General features: G+C 41.7%; 1 protein-coding gene across 8 annotated transcripts in view; it reads right to left on the bottom strand.

Annotated features, from left to right (window-relative positions):
- The window catches only part of gab1 (GRB2-associated binding protein 1), a 43,998-nt gene that overhangs the window by 11,911 nt on the left and 12,200 nt on the right, over positions 1–19,887 (bottom strand). For 6 of the 8 annotated variants that reach the window (XR_013283970.1, XM_077524575.1, XM_077524582.1 and 3 more), the window contains 2 exons: positions 2,787–2,915; positions 2,254–2,419 (listed from right to left, as the gene is read on the bottom strand). Coding sequence is in view for 7 of the 8 variants with exons in the window: in XM_077524575.1 (XP_077380701.1) it covers positions 2,254–2,419; positions 2,787–2,915 (295 nt within the window). In the remaining variant the exon portion in view is untranslated. Of the gene's footprint in view, positions 1–2,253; positions 2,420–2,786; positions 2,916–12,669; positions 12,871–14,497; positions 14,653–19,887 lie in introns of those variants that run through there. The other 2 variants (XM_077524581.1, XM_077524580.1) reach the window with 2 other exon arrangements.

The following is a 19,887-nucleotide window of genomic DNA, read 5'->3' as shown; positions in this document are numbered from 1 at the left end:
GGGTGGCGGCCATTTTAGCTTGTGTGGGAAGGCAACGTAACGCTGGCATTGGGTCTAAAGTTTGAAAGCTCATAATTTTGGCAAATTTCATATTTTGCCAAAAATCTTTTCAGATATTGCTGCCAAATGTGCACAACTCGCTATGAGGTTCAGGGGGCAATTACTTTTTCACGTAGAGTCAGACAGATTTGCATTCCCCCCCCCCCCTTGGTAAATAAAATAAAAAATTAGAAACTATATATTGTAAATCCTTGGATTGTCTCAGTATTATATTAAAATTGGTTCGATGAAATCAAATGAAACCTTTGCACGTGATTGATATGCAAAAAACAAATCCGGAAGAGCGCAGAAACTTATGGCATATCTTATTTTATTTAGTGACTATTTTTAATTTTTTCATTGGGTCTAATACAGACTGCGTTGTGGCCAACACTATTGTAAATCATCTTACTGTATGTAGATGACCAGGTCCTACTTAGCCCATATAGTGCTGGGTTGCAACAGATGCTGAATGTTTGTTCTTGACATTAAATATAACGCTCAGAAAAGCCACATGATGATATTTTCCGGGGGACAGGAAATTAAGTTTTCCAACCTTTTATTTGTCCAACAGTGCTCTTGATGTGCGGGAGGAAATTAAATACCTAGGTCATATCATATCGGAGGACTGCATGAATGACAAAGACATCTATCAAAAGTGTAATAAAAGGGTGAACATGCTGGCTAACATGCTGATTAAGAACTTTTCTATGTGCCTCCAAAATTGTTAAGTGTTCATTGTTCAGGAGCTACATGATGCACTGAGGCCTCTGCGTCACAACTTAGGTAATTTTTTATCATAAATATTTCTTTCCCTAAAATTATTACTGGTTATTCTCATGAAATTAAAACTTTATGTGCTACATTGTGTCATATTTTACTCATTCGACATTTCCATCCTCCTACTCTTATCCACTTTCTACATGGCAACTTTTCGCAACTGTTCAAGGTGCATGGCTTGCTCATCCGTCTCCTCTCCGTCATTTGGTGGCGGCGCTGAATCACGGGTATACCTGTTGATCATGTACACCTCCCACTCGTGCTTCTCTCCCGCCGTCTCGTATCATCAGCGTGATTATGTAGCGTTTTAGCAGCACGAGCGCATGAAAGCAAGAAAAGAGTGGGAGTGGGCCTGCACAATCACAAGTGCAAGCAAGGGAGAACCAAGGACATTCTTTTGTAAGAACAGCGAGAAAAGCGATGTGTGAGAATGTTTGACTCTTGCAGCTTATTTTCCCGCGTTCTCTCACACGGTTGTTTTTTAACCAGCGTTTGCTGTAGGACAGGGGTGTCAAACTCATATTAGCTCAGGGGCCACATGGAGAAAAATATATTCGCAAGTGGGCCGGATCGGTAAAATTGTACATAATTTTTAAAACATTGCCGTCAATTACATGCAGAGTTTTGCTATTTGTGGGCCAGCCCTAAATTGTGGGGCGCATCTGTACAAATATTGTCCCAAAAATTTTTTTGCATAAACCTGTATATTGTTCACTGATTGTGTGCCGGGTGCCGTTAATGAAGTTATAAGGACGTTAATCCTTATCTAATGTGTAGTTGAATGTGTCTTATTCAGCATGTTAGTGTTTGATTCATGTTTTTATTTTTTAAACAAACTAACTTTAAATTGTGCTTAAAATAACGACATTCAGAGCAAATCCATGTTTAAGTTGCATTGCTCAACTGAGACTTACTTGTGAAATTATGAATTTATAAGCTTTGATTGTGACCGGCTGATTAATTGGGCCGACATTACTTATTTTTTTATTTTTTTTATTTTTTTTTTAACTTTACAAAACCATCTCGCGGGCCGGATTAAACCCCATTGCGGGCCTGATCCGGCCCCCGGGCCTTATGTTTGACACCCCTGCTGTAGGAGAATGATAATGTCAAACAAAGACTATGTCAACAAAATTAATTGGCCGGTTAATGTAATCAGCCGATATTATCGCTTGATGAATGGTCCCTAACAATAAATAAATACATATTTTTGATCTTTTTTTTTCTTTCTTTTTTTTACAGATTACAACATAACATAATGACACTCCACCCCACAAAAAGCATAAAACCAAACAAAACAACCAAAAAATCAGCTGATTTTTCTCTCTGTTGTTAAGTTAAACATACTAAAGGAAAAGTGTGAATATTACAGTCCCTTAATTATTTCCACATCACAAGAGTAATGAACAGGAATACAGTAAATCTGTTTCTTACCGTCATCGGTGGGGTTGAAGCCGCAGATGTCGCAGATGCAGCGCACCCACTTGTTCATCTCCTCCTCCGTGTCGGCCACCAGGTAGAAGACACGGTCGATGGTCTTGATGTCAAAGATGAAGCTGTGCTCCAAGTCCTTCTTGTTGAACGTCAGCCCGGCATCCACCTAGAACAGCGGATACGATATGTAACAAACGCGATTAAAATATGTCAACTGTTCGCCACAAATCTTGTAACCGACTTTCTCATCCCCAACTTGATTGCAACATTACAATTGTTTTGAAAAAGAGAAGTTCTTTTCTCCCATAATACAACTTTATCCTCATAAAAACAAGAATTTATACTTAACTGTATTACATTTTCTTTTCTCCTTACAATCATATTTTACAAAATTAACGTCCTACACACCATCACCTACTCTTGTACAATACACCACACACCCACAGACAGCAAGTGTTTCCACACTGCCGTCAATTCATGCTGAAACAATTTTTAAAAAATGCCAAGTATATGCATATGAAAAGCAAATGTACCTGCTCGCACAAGTTGAGGTCAATCACTCGGATCGGCTTCTTGGCGTGGTCATTCTTGTAGTACTCCAGCACATCTGGGTCGCCTGTCAAACGGCCACTGCGAAGCATAAACCACCGCTTCTTCCATGCCTGCACAAAACACCAAAACAAAAACAAAAAAACACAGTTGAGAGCCTTCTAATGATGACCACTGTGCATCTGGTAAAAAGAACCAGCACAAAAAGCCACACAGTCTGATTTCACATCCTGATTGTGGTCAAGAACTTCATCCATCAACAAAGTGGCAAGTAGCTCCTTTTAGCGACGTAATTTGCTGTACATTAAGTAAGTAAAGGTAATTTCAACTGCCATTGCTGTGGATTAAAAAATAAAAATAAAAAATAAATAAAAACCCATCCCTGTAAAACACAATTTTTTGTGATATATAAAAAAAAAAGAAAAGAGACCACGATAAATTATTTCAAAATGTTCCCACCATTTATCTGGCCTAGGGCCGGTACAACTCGCATGACAGCAAAATCTTTTTTTTTGTTTGTTTTCTTTTTAAAGGGGAAGTAAAAATGAAGCGACTACTTTCACAAGTGTGCATGCACTCTTGTACCTGTGGCTGTTCTGATTCTGAATTAATAAATCACTGTCAAACTCGTGTTAAATAATAGTCAGCAACTCAGCACGCAGCCGCCATGATTTAAAATGTCTCTAATTCATCACAAATGAAGTTCCAATGTTCTAGTAGGCTTTCTCCTGACTTTTCTGCTTCAGAGGCATGTTCAAGAAAATTTGACCCGATAATTTCACACCTTTTGAAGTAGTATCAGAGACGCAACAGAGAGGTGATCCCAAAGCTGCCTTTTTCACCGAGTCACTGAATGAAAGGCATTAATGTAAAATAAAGGGGACAAAGTTGACATCACAATGTTGACATCTTCTAGGGTAGTCTCAAAAGGAAATATTCTGTCTTTGCGGGGTTCTGTGTAGTATATATTTTGCAAGTGAGTGATTGTGGAGCGGGTGGGCTGTTTCTTTACAACTTACTGAAAGATCCCAAACACCGGGCCGGGACTGCTTAACTAAATACCAGTCAGCAGAACTGTTATGTAAGAAAACATTGCGATCCGACAGATAAGGTCACATAGCTGTGTAGTGTGTACAAAGACTTTTAACAACAAGCTTGTTTATTCCTCTTCCTTGGGAACAACAAGTGCCTTTCCAGGGTTTCTCTTTGTGAGCGAGCCAATGCTCGGCAAGAGACTTCCCGACCACCATCACAAGTTTACCAGCAGCCAAAACAAAAGACCTAGGATGGGTCCACTTTCCATTTCAAACACAGAAAAGCACCAAATCACTCAATGCATCAATTTAATACTAAGTTAAAACTAAATGTTTTGCAAGATGCTAGGTGCATGTATCGGTCTTTATTTTCATCATGCATTTAAGCAATACAGTACAGTGAGAATACTGATAAGTATGATGATGTCGCTATCATCCTAATATTAAATTCTCATACCCTGAGAAAGTGGTACACTCAGAGCAGTTCATGTATTTATGATTCATCATTTATTACAACCAACTTCACAGACTGTGGAACCCTTAAATATATTTAACATCCACGGTTTGCTTCCATTTATAGACCTAAAAAAATTCACACATGAGGTTCGTATTATTTATTGTTATGGTGTGGAGAAAGGGGCGCGTCATTCTCTGCTTTCCGGTACATGGCACGGCCGTTTTAGGTCAAGTTACCTGCTTGGGGACGCGACGGGGACATAGAGCTAAGGTTACAGTAAGAGAGCGTGGCAAGCAGCCGAGGGAATGTAGATGACTGGCTTGGTCTGACCAAAACAACTTGAACTGTAAGGTAACTGTACAGTAATGATGGATATTATGCAACGTCAGTATAATAATAAACCAGACAAGTTTTAATGCAAAATGGAGATGAAACACCAATTCACATTTTTAAAAATGAGCTACGATAAATCTGTATGAAATATACTGGTATTCTGATTAAATGCATAAATAACAGTTGCTAATTGAAAGTGACATTTTTGTCCCCCTTTGTGATACTGTCAGAGCAATTATTTAACATCACATGTAATGGTGGAGGGCGGCACGGTAGTCGGGTGGTTAGCACGTCCGCTTCCCCAGTTCTGAGGTCTCCGGTTCGAGTCCAGGCTCGGACCTTCCTGGGTGGAGTTTGCATGTTCTCCCCGTGCCCGCGTGGGTCTTCTCCGGGTACTCCGGTCTCCTCCCACATTCCAAAGACATGCATGGCAGGTTAATTGGGCGCTCCGAATTGTCCCTAGGTGTGCGTGTGAGTGTGGATGGTTGTTTGTCTCTGTGTGCCCTGCGATTGGTTGGCAACCAGTCCAGGGTGTCCCCTGCCTACTGCCCAGAGCCAGCTGAGATAGGCGCCAGCAGCCCCCGCGACCCTTGTGAGGAATAAGCGGTCAAGAAAATGGATGGATGGATGGATGTAATGGAGGAGTCATCCTCTAGTATATACTGTGGATGTGTACAAAAAGAATTTCAAGTTGAACTGGTCAGTTCTGTTTATATATACGACGTTCAAAGAGTAGTTTACGTACAGGTATCCAATAAAAAGCACATTAAGCAACAACAAAAAACTTTTGTATAAAAAAAAAATCCAACATTTTTTGTGTGTATTTTTGCTGGATGTGTTTTATATACATGTGAACCGCATTCCTTTTTTTGCTTTGCTTTTTTTTTTTTTTTTTTTTTTTAAACAATTGTGAAAACTTGCCCCGTTGAAAGTGCTATCAAACAGTTCATGCCCTTCAGACAGCCATATTTTTCCAATTTAATGCAAGGTGACAAGCAGGTCAGCTCATAATGTAGTACAACTCTAATGCGCTGTTGTCAATCAAATGATGACAGCGTCAATCAAAACCAATTCAAACTGTCAAGGTTCAGCGGCAGCCCGTTTCAAAATGACAGACAGATAAGGAGTGAAAGAGTGCTAGCACATTGGCATGCTGGTGATGAGCTCGAAACGCTCATCCATCTGTGGGCTTTCGCACTGTTTTTCCTAATGCACATTGATTTTTCTCGTGCAGATTGATGCACCCTAAATACAAATTAAAAGGCCATCAAGGATTGATTCTTACCAAGACCTAATGTCTGAAATGTATGCGCATTGTCTTGAAAGTATTGTGAAATTGAAGTCCCATGATGGGTTTTCCCACCACTGGGTGTTTCGATGGGACTGTGGCAGTAAGTAGCGTGACACAGTAGCACACAACAAAGACATGTTAGCCAAGTGCGCTATACAAAACAACAATGAAGGGCCAGCTGACATGTTGCGCTCTTTCTTTTTGCGTATCACTGTTTATTTCAGGAACACAAGTCCTGTTGTTACACAGAAGCAGACCAGAATGCAGTTTCTACTTCCGGCTTACGTACTGTATCCCCCAACTGACCACAAAGATTCATCAAAACAATATTATGATACCATAGTGCTGTAACAAGTAACTGCCCTGTCTCTACATACCTGCTGCAGGGAATCCTTAAGGAATATGAAACCAGTACCAATCCTGCTTTTTGTTCTGCATATTCCATCTTTGCTGGTGAATCTCAGATTCGAGCAATTTAAATGTTCATGGGAGCTCGCCTCATCTCAGGGATGGGAATGGGACAGCATGGAACGATGCTGGACTATGGATGGGGACTGCCCAGTGCCCACCCTCCTCTTCCTGGCATTGCAGCTGTCCCGAAAACCATCTTCCAGTCTCCTGATAGGATAAAACACAGGAAGACACCATCCACTCTTCCCATGGCCCGAGGGGGGAATAACAGAGGGTGTATTGAGTGTCTGAGGTTAGGAAGGGTCAGGGGGAGATGCCAACTGAGTTGAGTCACATTATTAATGAGAGGGGGGCTCATGATTCAACGGGTTTGAGACATTTTGTGGTGGTGCGGATCAGAAGCGGACATCTTGACAATATCTGTCCAGAATGCTAACGGGATGTTGACGCAAACTAAACTCTACAAAGGACCATCAAGCTCAGACTCCCTTAAGGCGACACAAAAAAATTACAACTTTAAAAACTATAAGCTTTGGACCAGTGACAGGAACAAGCAGCAAGAGTGATATTAGCTTTGTATCCACCAAGGTTGAGTGGTCTAAAGGGTATCCCAAATCTCCAACCCAAAGTGATCCGTACTCTTAGAGAAAGGTGCCAAAGCCAGTGGCCTTCCCCAGAGCAAAACACATTAATGTACCCACCTTCTTTCAAGATAGATATAGTACTGTATAGCATTTCCACTGTCAAGCGCCTGAAAATGTCAAACCGAAACCTTTCCCCTTCACTTGAAGGATGATTCAAAGCAGTGTTTCTTGTTTAGCGTAATGCACTGTACCACTCACTAATATTCTGTTGTGGAAACACAAGCTAGATTATGGTTTAGTCGATTCCCCAGTCCTACCATAACATGTTGTCAGGGACTTCATTTAGAATCCGAGTGAATGCAGTATCAAGGGGTAAAGACACCATGATTGAAGACCGGGTATCCACAAGCATGCATATGCTAAAAATACACTTGCCCTTCATCAGACTAAATATGTGGAAGTCATCACACCTGAGCACTTCTGCCAATATCTTCCATCTAATGACATTGATAAAAGGCTTGGATGAGCATTTGGGATGCTCTAATGCAACCTAAAGTGCACTAAATGCTAATGACAACATATCGCTCATTGTGGGCTCTTAAATTGGATGCTTGTCCGCCATAGTGCTAATGGTGAATGATAAGAAAGCTGGTTCATTTCTACAGTTGGGAAGCCTTTTACAAATAAAAGTCTGTATTTTACCGACTTTTCCCATGATGCTGTTCTGTATGAATGCCCTTTCTTGCCGCCCGTCAAAGTTCTGTGAGAAAAGGTACTGAATGATCCTCTTGAATTGTCCAAATTATATGCTGTTGCAGCTTTTACACTGTCCAGTGTCCATTAAAAAAAAAAAAAAAAAAAAAAAAAAAAAAAAAAAAAAAAAAAAAAAGATCCCCTTTTACCCAACCAAAAGATGCCAAAGCAGAGTGGAGGGGTCCAAGTCAAGCAGTAAATATTAAGACTTTGGAGATGGTATTTAAGTGGTAACAGATGGATGGGACAGTGCTTTGGGGAATTCTGCAATGTGCAGTTGTGCACACCTGATAAGCTCATAAGGCACACTCATGTATACTACTAAACATTCAACGCAACATACATACAAACATACATACATACAACAGTGTTTTAGTTACACACTGACTGTACTACAGCTCATTCATTTAGCCAAGTGCATTTGCTTAACTTGGCGACCCGGGGATGCACGTTTAGCACTAAGCAGAACGCCGAGTAACCAGACCATCTGGACTGTGGGTAAGTGACCTGCACTGACTCATCTGCCATTTTGTTGGGATTAAAGAAAACAGGAGGTGGATGAGTGAAAACACACGAAATCGTTTAGGTTGGTATTTTTAAAATCAGTTGATTAAAAAAAACCCAGACACAATTTTAGACTCGCCAAAAACACCAAACAACATTTTGAGGTCAGTTGATAAGATTTTATTTTTACATTAGCTTTGCTGTGTATCTCTTCCAAGCAGGAAATTAAAGAAAGCACCAAAAGTGTGTCAGTAGGGTTTTGTACACTTAAAAAAAATAGGTCCTTGACACTAGATTCACCAAACAAAGTTGACTGGATGGTGTTTAGTGCAACATGACGCATGAAAAAGTCTCAACCAGGGGTTTCGCTGTCCAGCTGATAAAGGTGTTAACCAGAGTCAAGGAACTGATGGTTTAGGCTGTACTTGTGCTACTTTGCTGCTGTGGAGCATTTTCATGACACAGCAATCCAACTTGACGGTGGTAAACATGTACGCACGGTGCCTCCAGTACACCCTGACTATCAGGTCACTAGGTCTGCGCGGGAACAAAGAGCGCTCTGCAAGGGGGGGGAGTGGCAAGTGCGTCACATTTGGCGCTCGCGGCCTGTCGGCGACAAAAGCTCGTCTGTACTCGGTGCCGCGACTTGTATAAATCCGTCTTTGTTTGCGCGACATGACTGGGATTCTTGCGCGGATGGCTATTTTTACATCCAGCGAGCGCCGCGCGGGGCAGTTAAACTGGCGGGCAAAAGTGCAATGGCCCTCGGCCCCCACGTCATACCAACCCTCCCCCACCCGTTCTCCGTCTGTAGGAAGCCGGAGGGGACTTCCATGAAAGATGTGCACCACAGTCATTAATACTTCAATAATTCAAACTGGCGTTAACATTTTGGATTTGCTCTGCTAAGATAGATGACATTCAGATAGATGCAGGGCAAACCTCTAAATCCAGAATTAGACCAACATTTTCCATGAGGAAACAAAATTGCATATAAACTAGCAGAGGGACAGAGTTCAATTGACACAACCCATAAATATTTTTATAACTGCCTAGATGAATAGTTTAAACTTTAAATATACCACAAACTGTTCTCTAAACACTAAGCATTTCCATATAATTACCTAATATTTGCCGTAAAAAAAACAAAAACAAAAAACAAAAACAAAAACACTGTGCACATGCATATGTAGTAAAGAATAACTCCCACAAATCCAGGAGAAACTTAGCTGCTCCCCGACACATACATCCAAAAAGCCAAATTACTACTGTCCTATTTGCCTGGGCTTTGGTGCCATCCTGTGGCAAGAAAAAAATAACCAGAGGCAGTGACTGACAAAGTGTCAATCATTTATCTAGCACATGCAGGTACAGGCTCGCAGACTCGCAAAAAGTCTCATTTCAAACAGAACAAATCTATATTTTGTTACAGCAGTGCCTCACCCTCTCTCCGCGCAGAAAGAAGAAAATGTTTCACGCCTCCCCCAACTTTACGCCGCAACTGTAAATATTATTTTTCTATGAGATTGTTGTATGTACACATCTGCAGAGGAGCGAATACTCCTTGCACACTCTCTAGCAATAAGAGCGCCACTGCCATCTACTGTAACGGATGTGCAGTTACACTTTTTTCTCGTACGGCAAGGGAAAAAAAAAAAAAGGAAATCCATGGGCTCACACTTCACAGATCATTTTAATCGTTTACTTCTATAGGGTCTTACTGACAGTTTTAACAAGACACCTTGTACAATCGGCGGGGTGGCACTTTGTTTTTGTGTGGATAGTTTATTTTTCCTTTTGGCGGGGAATGTTTTTATTTATGCCGTGGAAGCCTACGGCTAGTGTAACGTTGGGTGGCGTCAAGCACACTCTCTTTTTTTTTTGTTTGTTTGTTTCTTTTAAATAAACGTTAATCTGTGGACTTCCTTTTCTCTCACGTTTTTTTTTGTGTGTTTTTTTTGTTGTCCCACTGCGTCGCCCATGGCAGATCAACCTCTGCGCATTCCAACCTGAGCACTTTTTTTTTTTTTTAACTGTGAAAATAATGCATGATGTCTCCTTTTAATGAGGCGCCAAAGTTAACAGCGGCATAGGGGGAAAAAAATAAATAGAAACAGACAAGCCTACATTCGGTTTATTAGCTCAGATTGTGTTCTGTGTATCTTTGATTTCGTTGGCCGTTAAACAAACATTGTCGTGGTGTGACATTTGTTTACACCTTCTAACCTTATCAAGTAGCACAGAGCGGGTGAGAGGGTGCAGACAGTTGATCACCTGACTTCCTGTTGGATGTAATCAGTACATCCCACAACGTAATAACGTACACTTGAAGGACACAGATCCATTAACAGAGTCATAGCCAAAATTCTGAACATGTAAAAGATGTGACAAATGTCAACAACATAACCACCCTGGTAAAGTTAATAATGGTTTATCATAATAAACGCAGTCATGTGTGACAGTTTTTTACTATTGGAATAGAAATTTGGATGGATTCCAAAGCCACTCGTAATAATAAGCATAGCTAAAGCTTGCAAATCTACAATAAGAGCTAAACGAATGCTTCATTCTTCGCAACGTATTGAATATCATCCAGAGCAGAGTGCTGCTCCCATGTCAAGAGGAAGCATCTTAATCCCTCGTCTCTCTGAGAGAAAACAATAATGAATCTTCGTTGAACTGGGAAAAAAAACTAAATCACACATCCCTGCGCCCTGTCTTCCCACACACAGGTCACCAAAGCAAAGGGTGAGAATCCTGCTTGTTCCAGAAGAAACAAAAGCGAGAACATCTATTTTTAAAGTGCTGCAATGACTATTGCAATGGCAGAAAACTCTTTTTTTTTTTTTTCCCCCTACAATATGTTGTACTAATCTGGTTTGTACATGAAAATGAGAACATTAAAAACATTCTGATGCAGAATTTGATTTTTTTTTTGTACGTGTAATGATAACCATTCAAGCAGGAAATGGAGCTTCCTGCAGCAAAACTTATCTGCTCTTAAACTGTACTTTATTGTATGTGTGGTCAATGTTGTTTAATAATGCTAAATTCATTTTAATATGATTATTCAATTCATCGATGAGATAATCAGGAGAATACTCAGTTCTTCAGTGTTTTTTGTGTCTTTGGCTAATTCTAAAGACATTCCATCATCCAATTGAAGCATTATGGGCAAATTCTAAGGATAATTATGGCCTCAATTTAAGAAAAACAAAATGTAAAGCTTTTTAAGGATCTCCAGGCTTCTCGCTCTAGATAAGCGGGAAATGTGACTGTGAGGCGCCTTCAGAGAGCGAGTCGTTTTACTTTCTTTTAACACTTGCATGACTGCTAGAAATGCTACTTTGGCTGTACATTCAATAACACGCTTTATAATGGTCATAGAGTGACACTGGAACAGTTTCTTATTTAGAAATGTGAAGTCACATTTTGTGTGCCTTTATTCCAATCTGAGAGTTTTGTGCACTCTCTTGCAGCAGCAGCCTCACTGAAGGCGACAAGGCCAAACAAGTTGGCCCCAGACCAAAAACAGCACTTGCGCTATGCGGCCTGGCATATTTCTATGGAGGTCACATTCGTGCATTCTTGCGTTTTGCCAGAAATAAACTGGCATCTGCCGGTGTGTAACGCAAAGACTGCGCACATGTGTGTTTGTTTACGTGCAATAAAAAGTCCTAGTTATGTTAACACCGGCTAGAATTACTACGGTGAGACGGCGGGGCAACAATGAGGATTTGGTTTCTGCACATCAACAATGTATGGATCCATAAGCCGCCACGATCAAAACAAACTTGTTATCTTTGCACATGATCCCACACCTCAGCCACAGCCCTCTGTCAGGTTACAGTCCCGCGGTCGCACCGCATTTCATGTGCAGCTGTGAAATTCTCACTCGCCCACCTGACCAGAAAATGGCACTACATGTTCAAGGAAGATGACCAAAAGAGTGATTTTACTTTATATGTGATTCTGTGTAGATTATCAATCATCCAGCTCTTGGTTATATGCAAACATTGAATCGAGGGAACTGGATTTTTTTTTTTCATGTTTCTCAAAAACAAGACACCTGAAATGACAGGCAATTAGACATTCAAGCTACTTTCTCTCTTCCACAAAGGTAGTCTACACAATGAAAACAACACAAGGCAAAATGTTTAGAATATTAAACATAGCGTCCACACCAGTCTATAAAGTGGTGTAATACAAAATAGATGTCAGAATTACAGTGCGGTCTGAAGTCCCAGAATAAAAAAAAGTGCATGGTGCTCTGTTTTGTTTAATGTACAGAATGCATTATGTATTTACTACAGCATTGGCATAGGTTATTGACAGCATGTTTCATCTCAAGTACGAACTTGGGTTATATTGCCACCAAAGGACCAGAAATGAGTCATACACCAAATAGTGGAACCCATCTTTGGGAATCTTTCAACCTTAGCAGACTGAGTGCACCAACGATGCTACAAAGCTTTTCCATCCAAACTTGCAGATGCTTACCAGAGTTCAGTCCTCTTGTCAAGAAGAAAACCCCCGCTCCCAAGCACCAGCATGAGTTAATCCAATGGTTTGAACGGTCAACGGGGGCCACTGCGCGAAACGCTCTCATCTTTGAAGGGCGGGGCTAGGTGCCTCACCGTCATGTAATCATTCCATATCATTCGTTAGATTGGTCGCACAAGACAATAGGGGAGGGGAAGACTGAGGGAGAAACGAAACAGAGGAGAAGGGCACCGAGAGAAAGGACAAAAGATTAGTTGAGTGTTCTTGATGTTCAAAAGCATGACTGTTTTTTTTGGCGCATTGTCCTCCACTGACTTGCCCGAAAAACCTTCAGGCACTCAAGAAAGTGTGAGGGTAAAGTATTAACTCCGGCTTAAACATTAACATGGGCCGACGCTGTCACATCGGAGCAGCCCTTAAGCACTAACGGAGTTAGCACCCCCCCCCCCCCCCTCCCTCCCTCACCCCCAACGACCCTTGCAGCAATCCAGGAACATGCACATAGGTTGTGAAAGAGCCATAGAGGAAAAGAAAAACACACACAAGACAAAATAACATCCCTTTGTATAAGTTTCCACATTGTTAGCGGTTTTGATCTTCCTGGTCATCTGTTTCTCACTCACTCACTCGCACACACGCACGCCACACTGTAAAAAAAAAAAAAGTTTCCTGTTTTGCCTCCTTTTGTCACTGTAGTCGTGTTAATCGGGACAGTCAGGTGCTATCTTTAGAAGTGAATTACATTTAGCTAAAAGCTCATTTATTTCATATTTCTTCCTTTTACCATGTCGTTCTGTATAAACAGCACAGCACAAAAAGGGGTGATGTTGTCAACCCATCAATTTTTCAGCTTCTAGCCCCGTTCTCACTGTCTGGTCACTCTCTAAATTTCAGTGGCACCGTTTTGTACAATCCACACTGATAGGCCTACAGAATGAAGGGTTTTTAAGTTAGCCCCAGAATTTTCTCAGTTTTAGAGATTAACCTATTTCATGTTACCTGAAAACACGGACAACTTGCCACCTATTTCTGCTATGCTGTTTTGTATAAAGAACACCAGCAATGAATGGGGAAAATAGAAGTCAACCCAGCAAACTTCTGACTTTGGAATTAGTATAGGTAGCTCTGTACACACAGTCTGCAAAAACCACATTTTTTGATTGCCTTTTTCCTGCAATGACAGAATGAAGGACATGAAGTTGACCAGGCAATTTCGGATTTGGAAGTAGTTGCTCTGCAGCAAGGAAAGATACAGCGCTAGTATCAAAAGTAAAGTCAAGTCATCTATTTTGTGGAGGCTTGACTTTCTGTGGAAGCATTGGCTAAGTGTTAATATGAGAATAAAACCACAGTATTTGTTTTAAATACCACACCAAAATGCATGGGACAAAGAGCACAACCACATATTTATGACTTCTTAAGACGGGTGCATATTTAGGATCACCGTTGCCCACTGGATTTAGAAGACAAGCATTGCAAAAGTGGGTTTTGCCTCCAGTGTCAGGAGGTTCAACGGCACTCACGTGGTGGAGATCTTGGTCGCATGAGACTAGCCACGCGCTACCAAGATAAACAAGGCGTAAAAGGCATTGCCTGCATTGCATGAATGGGTAACAGATTATTTAATGAGATCAATTTGATATGGAACGTTGAATGGTGCCAATTTTAATACTGCCTTCAGGGTTAAAACATGGCTTCAACTGTCCATTCTTGGCATAATGTTGGCTCAAGCACTCCAAACTGGGGTTAAAGAATAACCTCACAACTTTGCAGATGGACTAGTCCAAATGACTAAGTACATGAGACAAAATAGAGAATCACTTACTGGTTATCTCCGCAAACGTTCCTTGGATTTGCAAATTAGTCCGAGCGAAAAGTGCAGCACGACCGGGAGAGCCGCCGACCAGCCCCTTTTTGTCGAGTGTGGCTACGCTTCCTGCCGACAGCACTGACTTCCCTCCCCTCCTCTTTTTACTCCTGTCCAGTCTGCAACACCCTGCTCCAATAACCCCTGACCCACAGGAAGTAGACACAATGGACTGAAAATAACACATACCGCCTCTCTTGGCAACAACTGCCCACCCTAACCCCTGCAACGCATGCAGCACTTTTGTACAAAACACACACCTATGCCAGCCCCTGCCCCCCCACACGATACGTGACCAAAAATATCAAGGTACTACTCCACTAAACGACACCCCCGTGCCAAATACTGCACCCACCTACTTTCCATGAGCCTCACTACAAACCAGTGGAAAAGACTAAAATGACAAGCATGCAAGGTACGGCGAACACGGAATGCAGGATGAAGTTGACTGGGTAATGTTCCAGCTTCAGAGGTCGCATCAGACGGCCTTTTTACACTGCCTGTAGAAGTCCTAATTTTTCCATGTTGCTGGTTCAGTCTGAATGGCTCCAAGATTGAATGGGGAGATGACATCGACAGGCCTATTTATCCGTCTTCAGTGGTAGTATCGCAAATCTACAGCAGCGTGGATTTAGTTGTGAACACCACCTTTTATAATAAAATCTTTTTTTTTTTAAATAAATGAATATGCTAATGCTTTCTGAAAATAGTATTGACACAGAATGAAGCTGACCCAGAAATTTTCTACCTTTGGAATTATGATTATACTGCTTGTAGAAGCTCTAATTTTCCTTCTTTTCCCCATGTTGCGGTTCTGAAGAACAGCGACGTTCATGGAATGGTGTCGGGAGTGACGTTAACAAGGCATTCTCTCGAGTTCGGAGTCAATATCAGAAGGCCCTTTCACGCGGCTTGTATAGGTTGTCAATATCCCGTTGCTGTGCCCTGTGGCCATAGTCGAGACTCGAGATATTCAAGTTCTGGGGCATTATTGTCTCTCAGGACCTAAACTGGGAAACTAACAACTCCATCCAGGAAAAGGCCCAGCAGAGGATGAACAGGGACCTATTTTAAGACAAGTTCATTTAAAACTATTCAGGCAAAATTTCAAAGGAGTCCAGTTCCAATTGCTACCTGGACAAAACTCTGATATACAGATAGGTTAATAAGTGCAGGAGTGGCTCAAGTAGACCTGCTGCTCTTCTCCATTGAAGCAGCCAGATGGAGGTGGCTCGGGCATCTGGTGAGGTGTTCTACGCACATCCCACTGAGAGGAGGCCCCAGGACATGCTGGAGAGACTATTGCACCCGGTTCTCCTGAAAACACCTTGGGATTCCCCCGGAAGAGCTAGACCAAGTAGCTGGGGAGAGGGATGTCTGGGTAGCCCAGTAAAATCTGTGACCCAACCACAGATAAAGGAAAGAAAAAGGTTGGATGGATATCTGATATGGTTTAGTTGTGGGCTGATTTGTGATTGTTAAGAGCGGCACCCATTTCTAATACTGTCACACGTTTTTGCATTGTTTCTTTTTTGACCTGGTTAGTCCGCACTCTGTGTGGCACCCTTAACTGATCTCAGCTCCAAAAGTCTAATCCAATCAGTCCAATGAAAAGGAATACAAATCACATTTGGCAGTCAGTGAGAGGTTGCTTGGCCGTGATCTAATTAGCTGCTCTCTCGCTAGCAGCCTGTCCACTCACGCAAATGGAACTGGAGATACAGTGCTTTCACCCAGAGATAAAGGGAGGATGGACTCGTTACACATGTTACAGTGGTGCCTGGTTACTCTGAGGTCGATGTCTTGTCTATTCAGCTATTTGGACTAGAAGTCGCTGGGTGAACTCTCAGGAGGCGAGGCCCAAGAGCATGCCCGGGCTTGTTCCTGTGCCAAACTTTCCACGACACACCTGCAGACAGTCCCCTGAAACTGGGCAACACCTCCTCCTCCACTCTCTGTTGTGACATTTCTGACAATACAGCTTCACTTTCAGTTGAAAGGGAACGTGCGGGGAGAATGCATGGAATCCCTTGTATGTTAACAGCAGCAGTAGTAAAGCAGGCAACAATGTCATCATGCAAAACGACGAGGAAATACTTTTCCTCGGTGACGTGTCAGAGTTGTGCCACCGCGGCAGGTTCAAATAGCTTCCAATCAACTAGAGGGGTCTCTATGGTTTATGATTTAGCATTGGTGGTAGTCCCAGTACCCATTGAATGTACATGCTAAGCACAAGGGTTTAGGTTAGTGAGTCTTAGCGTCATGGCGAGAGATAGGACTAGGGCCAAAGCGAGGATTATGGTGAGGGTTAGTACAAGTGTTAGGCCTACTACACAGTGAATGTACAGGCAAAACAGAAGGTCATTTGCTTGACTGTCTAAATATTTAGAAACTCACAACATCTATGAACTGACCCAGTGATTGTAAGGGTGTGGAAATGCAGTAAAATAATTACACTTAGCATGTGTTTTGTTTTTTTCTACGAGTGAAAAAAAAGGAAACAAACTGTTTGATTCCATGTAACTGATGCTAGTGTTGACCAGAAAGTAGGTGATCAGTGGTTTCTGTAGAAATAGCAGAGGTCACGTTACATTGCAAATGATTATTTCCAGGTCAGCTTGTGATGTTGTAGGCAGGCCACGCCATTGCCAGGTTTTAACTGGAAAAACCACATGAAAACATCCACTATAATGACTGCCTCAGTGTCACAGCTAAGTAATTTTTAGCCACTTCCTCCATATTTAGCAAAATAGTCACAGTCAACACAGCCGCGTCAGCACTTTTGATTCGAGTCTCTGCCATTTGTAAATAAACTGCAAATGTAAGAAGAACACTTGAGGTTTGCAGTAAAATATCCAGTTTTTAGTCGGACAAACGTGTTCATTGAGCTTGGTATGATCGCTATAACCTGTCAGCAAATTTTCTATGACTTGAGTGTGACTTATTCCAGTTACTGGTCATACACTCTGTGTTGAAAAAATACATAAATAAAAGGCACTCATGCTGGCTTGTGGCAGCCAGACTTAGAATCAGCCCACCAATCAATAGCTTTTGGTAGAAAACAGAAGGGTGAAAACGACCAGATGTCGTGTATCCATGATGGAGACTCTTAAAAGGAGACATGCTTTCTCTTGCCTCAATTTAAAACAATTACCAGAGGTCTCTTAGTGGTCTGTGACGTTTCTCTGAAGCTCATCCAGTTTTGGGCGTGAAGTACCGTCTCATGAAAATGACCCCACTCCCTGTACAGTGGCACCAATGGCGTGTATGACTTTTATTACCATGACAACCGGAGGCTGGGCTAGGCAGCTGAACAAGGCAAGTGGCTACTGCTTGAGGATGCGGAGCCCAGAGTTGGAGGGGAAAAAACACGAGTGTGTTTGACAGGCAGCTATAAAGTTGACTTCATTTTCTAACTTTACAGAGGCAGGCTTAAATGTCATCTTTACAAATGCAAACGTCTACCGTGACACCTAGTGCCACCACTACTGTATCGTTGTTCCACAATCCTGAAATCAAACCACTTCTGAAATAAAACTATGCCCCAAAAGGTACAAAAAAAATTGGCCAACCATTTAAACCTATAATTGTTCAAGCTGTCACAGATCATTCCCAGTAACCCTCGGGGAATTCTTAATAGATTATTATGCCCATTCCTACACAACACACACATCCTTTTGCAGAAATCCTGATCACATGGCTAAACATTTAATGCTTGATATTTTCATACACACACACACACAGGCTACAGAAACATTGCGTTCCCCAGCATTAAGTGCCAAAAAGACATATTACTATAGCTGCTTTGTCTAACCAATGGGAATCACTGGTAAGAATCATTCTTAGATTGTATGAGTTTAATTAGCATCACTCGCACAGTGAGCCCTATTCAATCTCTTGAGGAGGTTGAGTATGTGTATGTTGAACCACTTGACATGTTTCCCATTCTCGCCGTATCTCCTGTTGGTTGTTGCGTCTTCCCGTTAGAATGCCTTCCCACCACCCACAGCACCAGATAAGTTGCAACGAACATTTTTTTTTTTCCTCTCTCTCAGCTGTACACACGGTCCTGTCTGCATGTGCGCGTCTCTCGGCTTGGTGAAGTCAAATCGCCAGCCAAGTCACATGCGCATGTCAAAGCTGCGTGGTTGGGATTCAACACATTCCTTTGGCCCGGCACGATCCTGTTTTTGCTGTGACCACTGACGAAATCAAGTCTTGTTCCAAAAGTGAAGTCTCAGGCCAAATGTGTATGCATCACTGTGGTAATTTGTTCAAAACAAATTCTCAAGGCAACGCAAACACAGAGGCTGGTTGTCCATATTGATTTTTAAATCAGTAAGAAGAAATCAAAATGCAATTAAATAAAACAAAGTATCTTTATATCCTTTCATCCGTCAATCAAATTAAACATAAACTGACTAATAATTTTAGAAAAAAAAAAAAACGTCAACAACTTAAGTGACAAGAAAACGAGTAAAATCGATAAAACCATATCTGTGCTTGAAGAACAAAAATAAAATGTAATTGCAAGTAAGCGTCTAAAATACAGGTATCAAATTAAAGGCCAAGGTACAGTTCCAACCAACTGTACATGGCCCATAAAGTGCATCTATTTCATATTCTCTGCTTAATGGCTTTGATTGTTACATTTTGGCAAAACAACTGTGCCAAAATCGCAATTTTTGTGCTCTTTTAACAGAGAATTTTTCCACTACTACCTTATTCACTTGCAATGTGATTGCAATTCGACAAAACGCGATGTGCTAATCGTAAGGCTGAAATTTTACTGTTCATTGTGAACGGTGAAGAGGAGAGCAGAGAAGCTCAGAGCAGGCAGAGACGTCAGCACTGTAATGGAAGCCTGCCGCTTGAGGTGCGCGGAATTTTCAGTGGGTTTTCCGTCTCATGAGACCTTGAAGCGTGTATCTAATGATCTCTTTCGACTCCTGAGGTTAAAAAAAAGAAAAAGAAAAGAAATAGTAGTAGTAACAACAACAACAAACAATCACTTGTGCATTTTGTGATGTTCCGGCTGCCATTGTATGTTACTGTGCGTTGCAGTGTGGCTGATAAATAGAAGTGTCTGTGCTGACAGACGTGTCATGTTAGCCGCATGTGGCGCAAGCTAAATTGGTTGACTTTACTGATTTACAAGTCTGATATTTGTACACGCTCACACACGGCCCCGATAGTACACGTGCTGCCGAGCGGTGACCAACCAAAACACAAACTGCGGTCAAATGATTTGAAAGGTGGAAGCTACCTGGAAAGTTGTCAGTGGTCAGATATTAAGAGGATAATTATGTACAGGTAAGTGTCGTTATGTTGTGTCGTCCGATTTCCCG

This window comes from Festucalex cinctus, chromosome 6, assembly GCF_051991245.1.
Source record: "Festucalex cinctus isolate MCC-2025b chromosome 6, RoL_Fcin_1.0, whole genome shotgun sequence".
Lineage (NCBI taxonomy): Eukaryota > Metazoa > Chordata > Actinopteri > Syngnathiformes > Syngnathidae > Festucalex > Festucalex cinctus.
The sequence above is the reverse complement of the archived record's forward strand: the minus strand, read 5'-3'. Positions and strand labels throughout refer to the sequence as shown.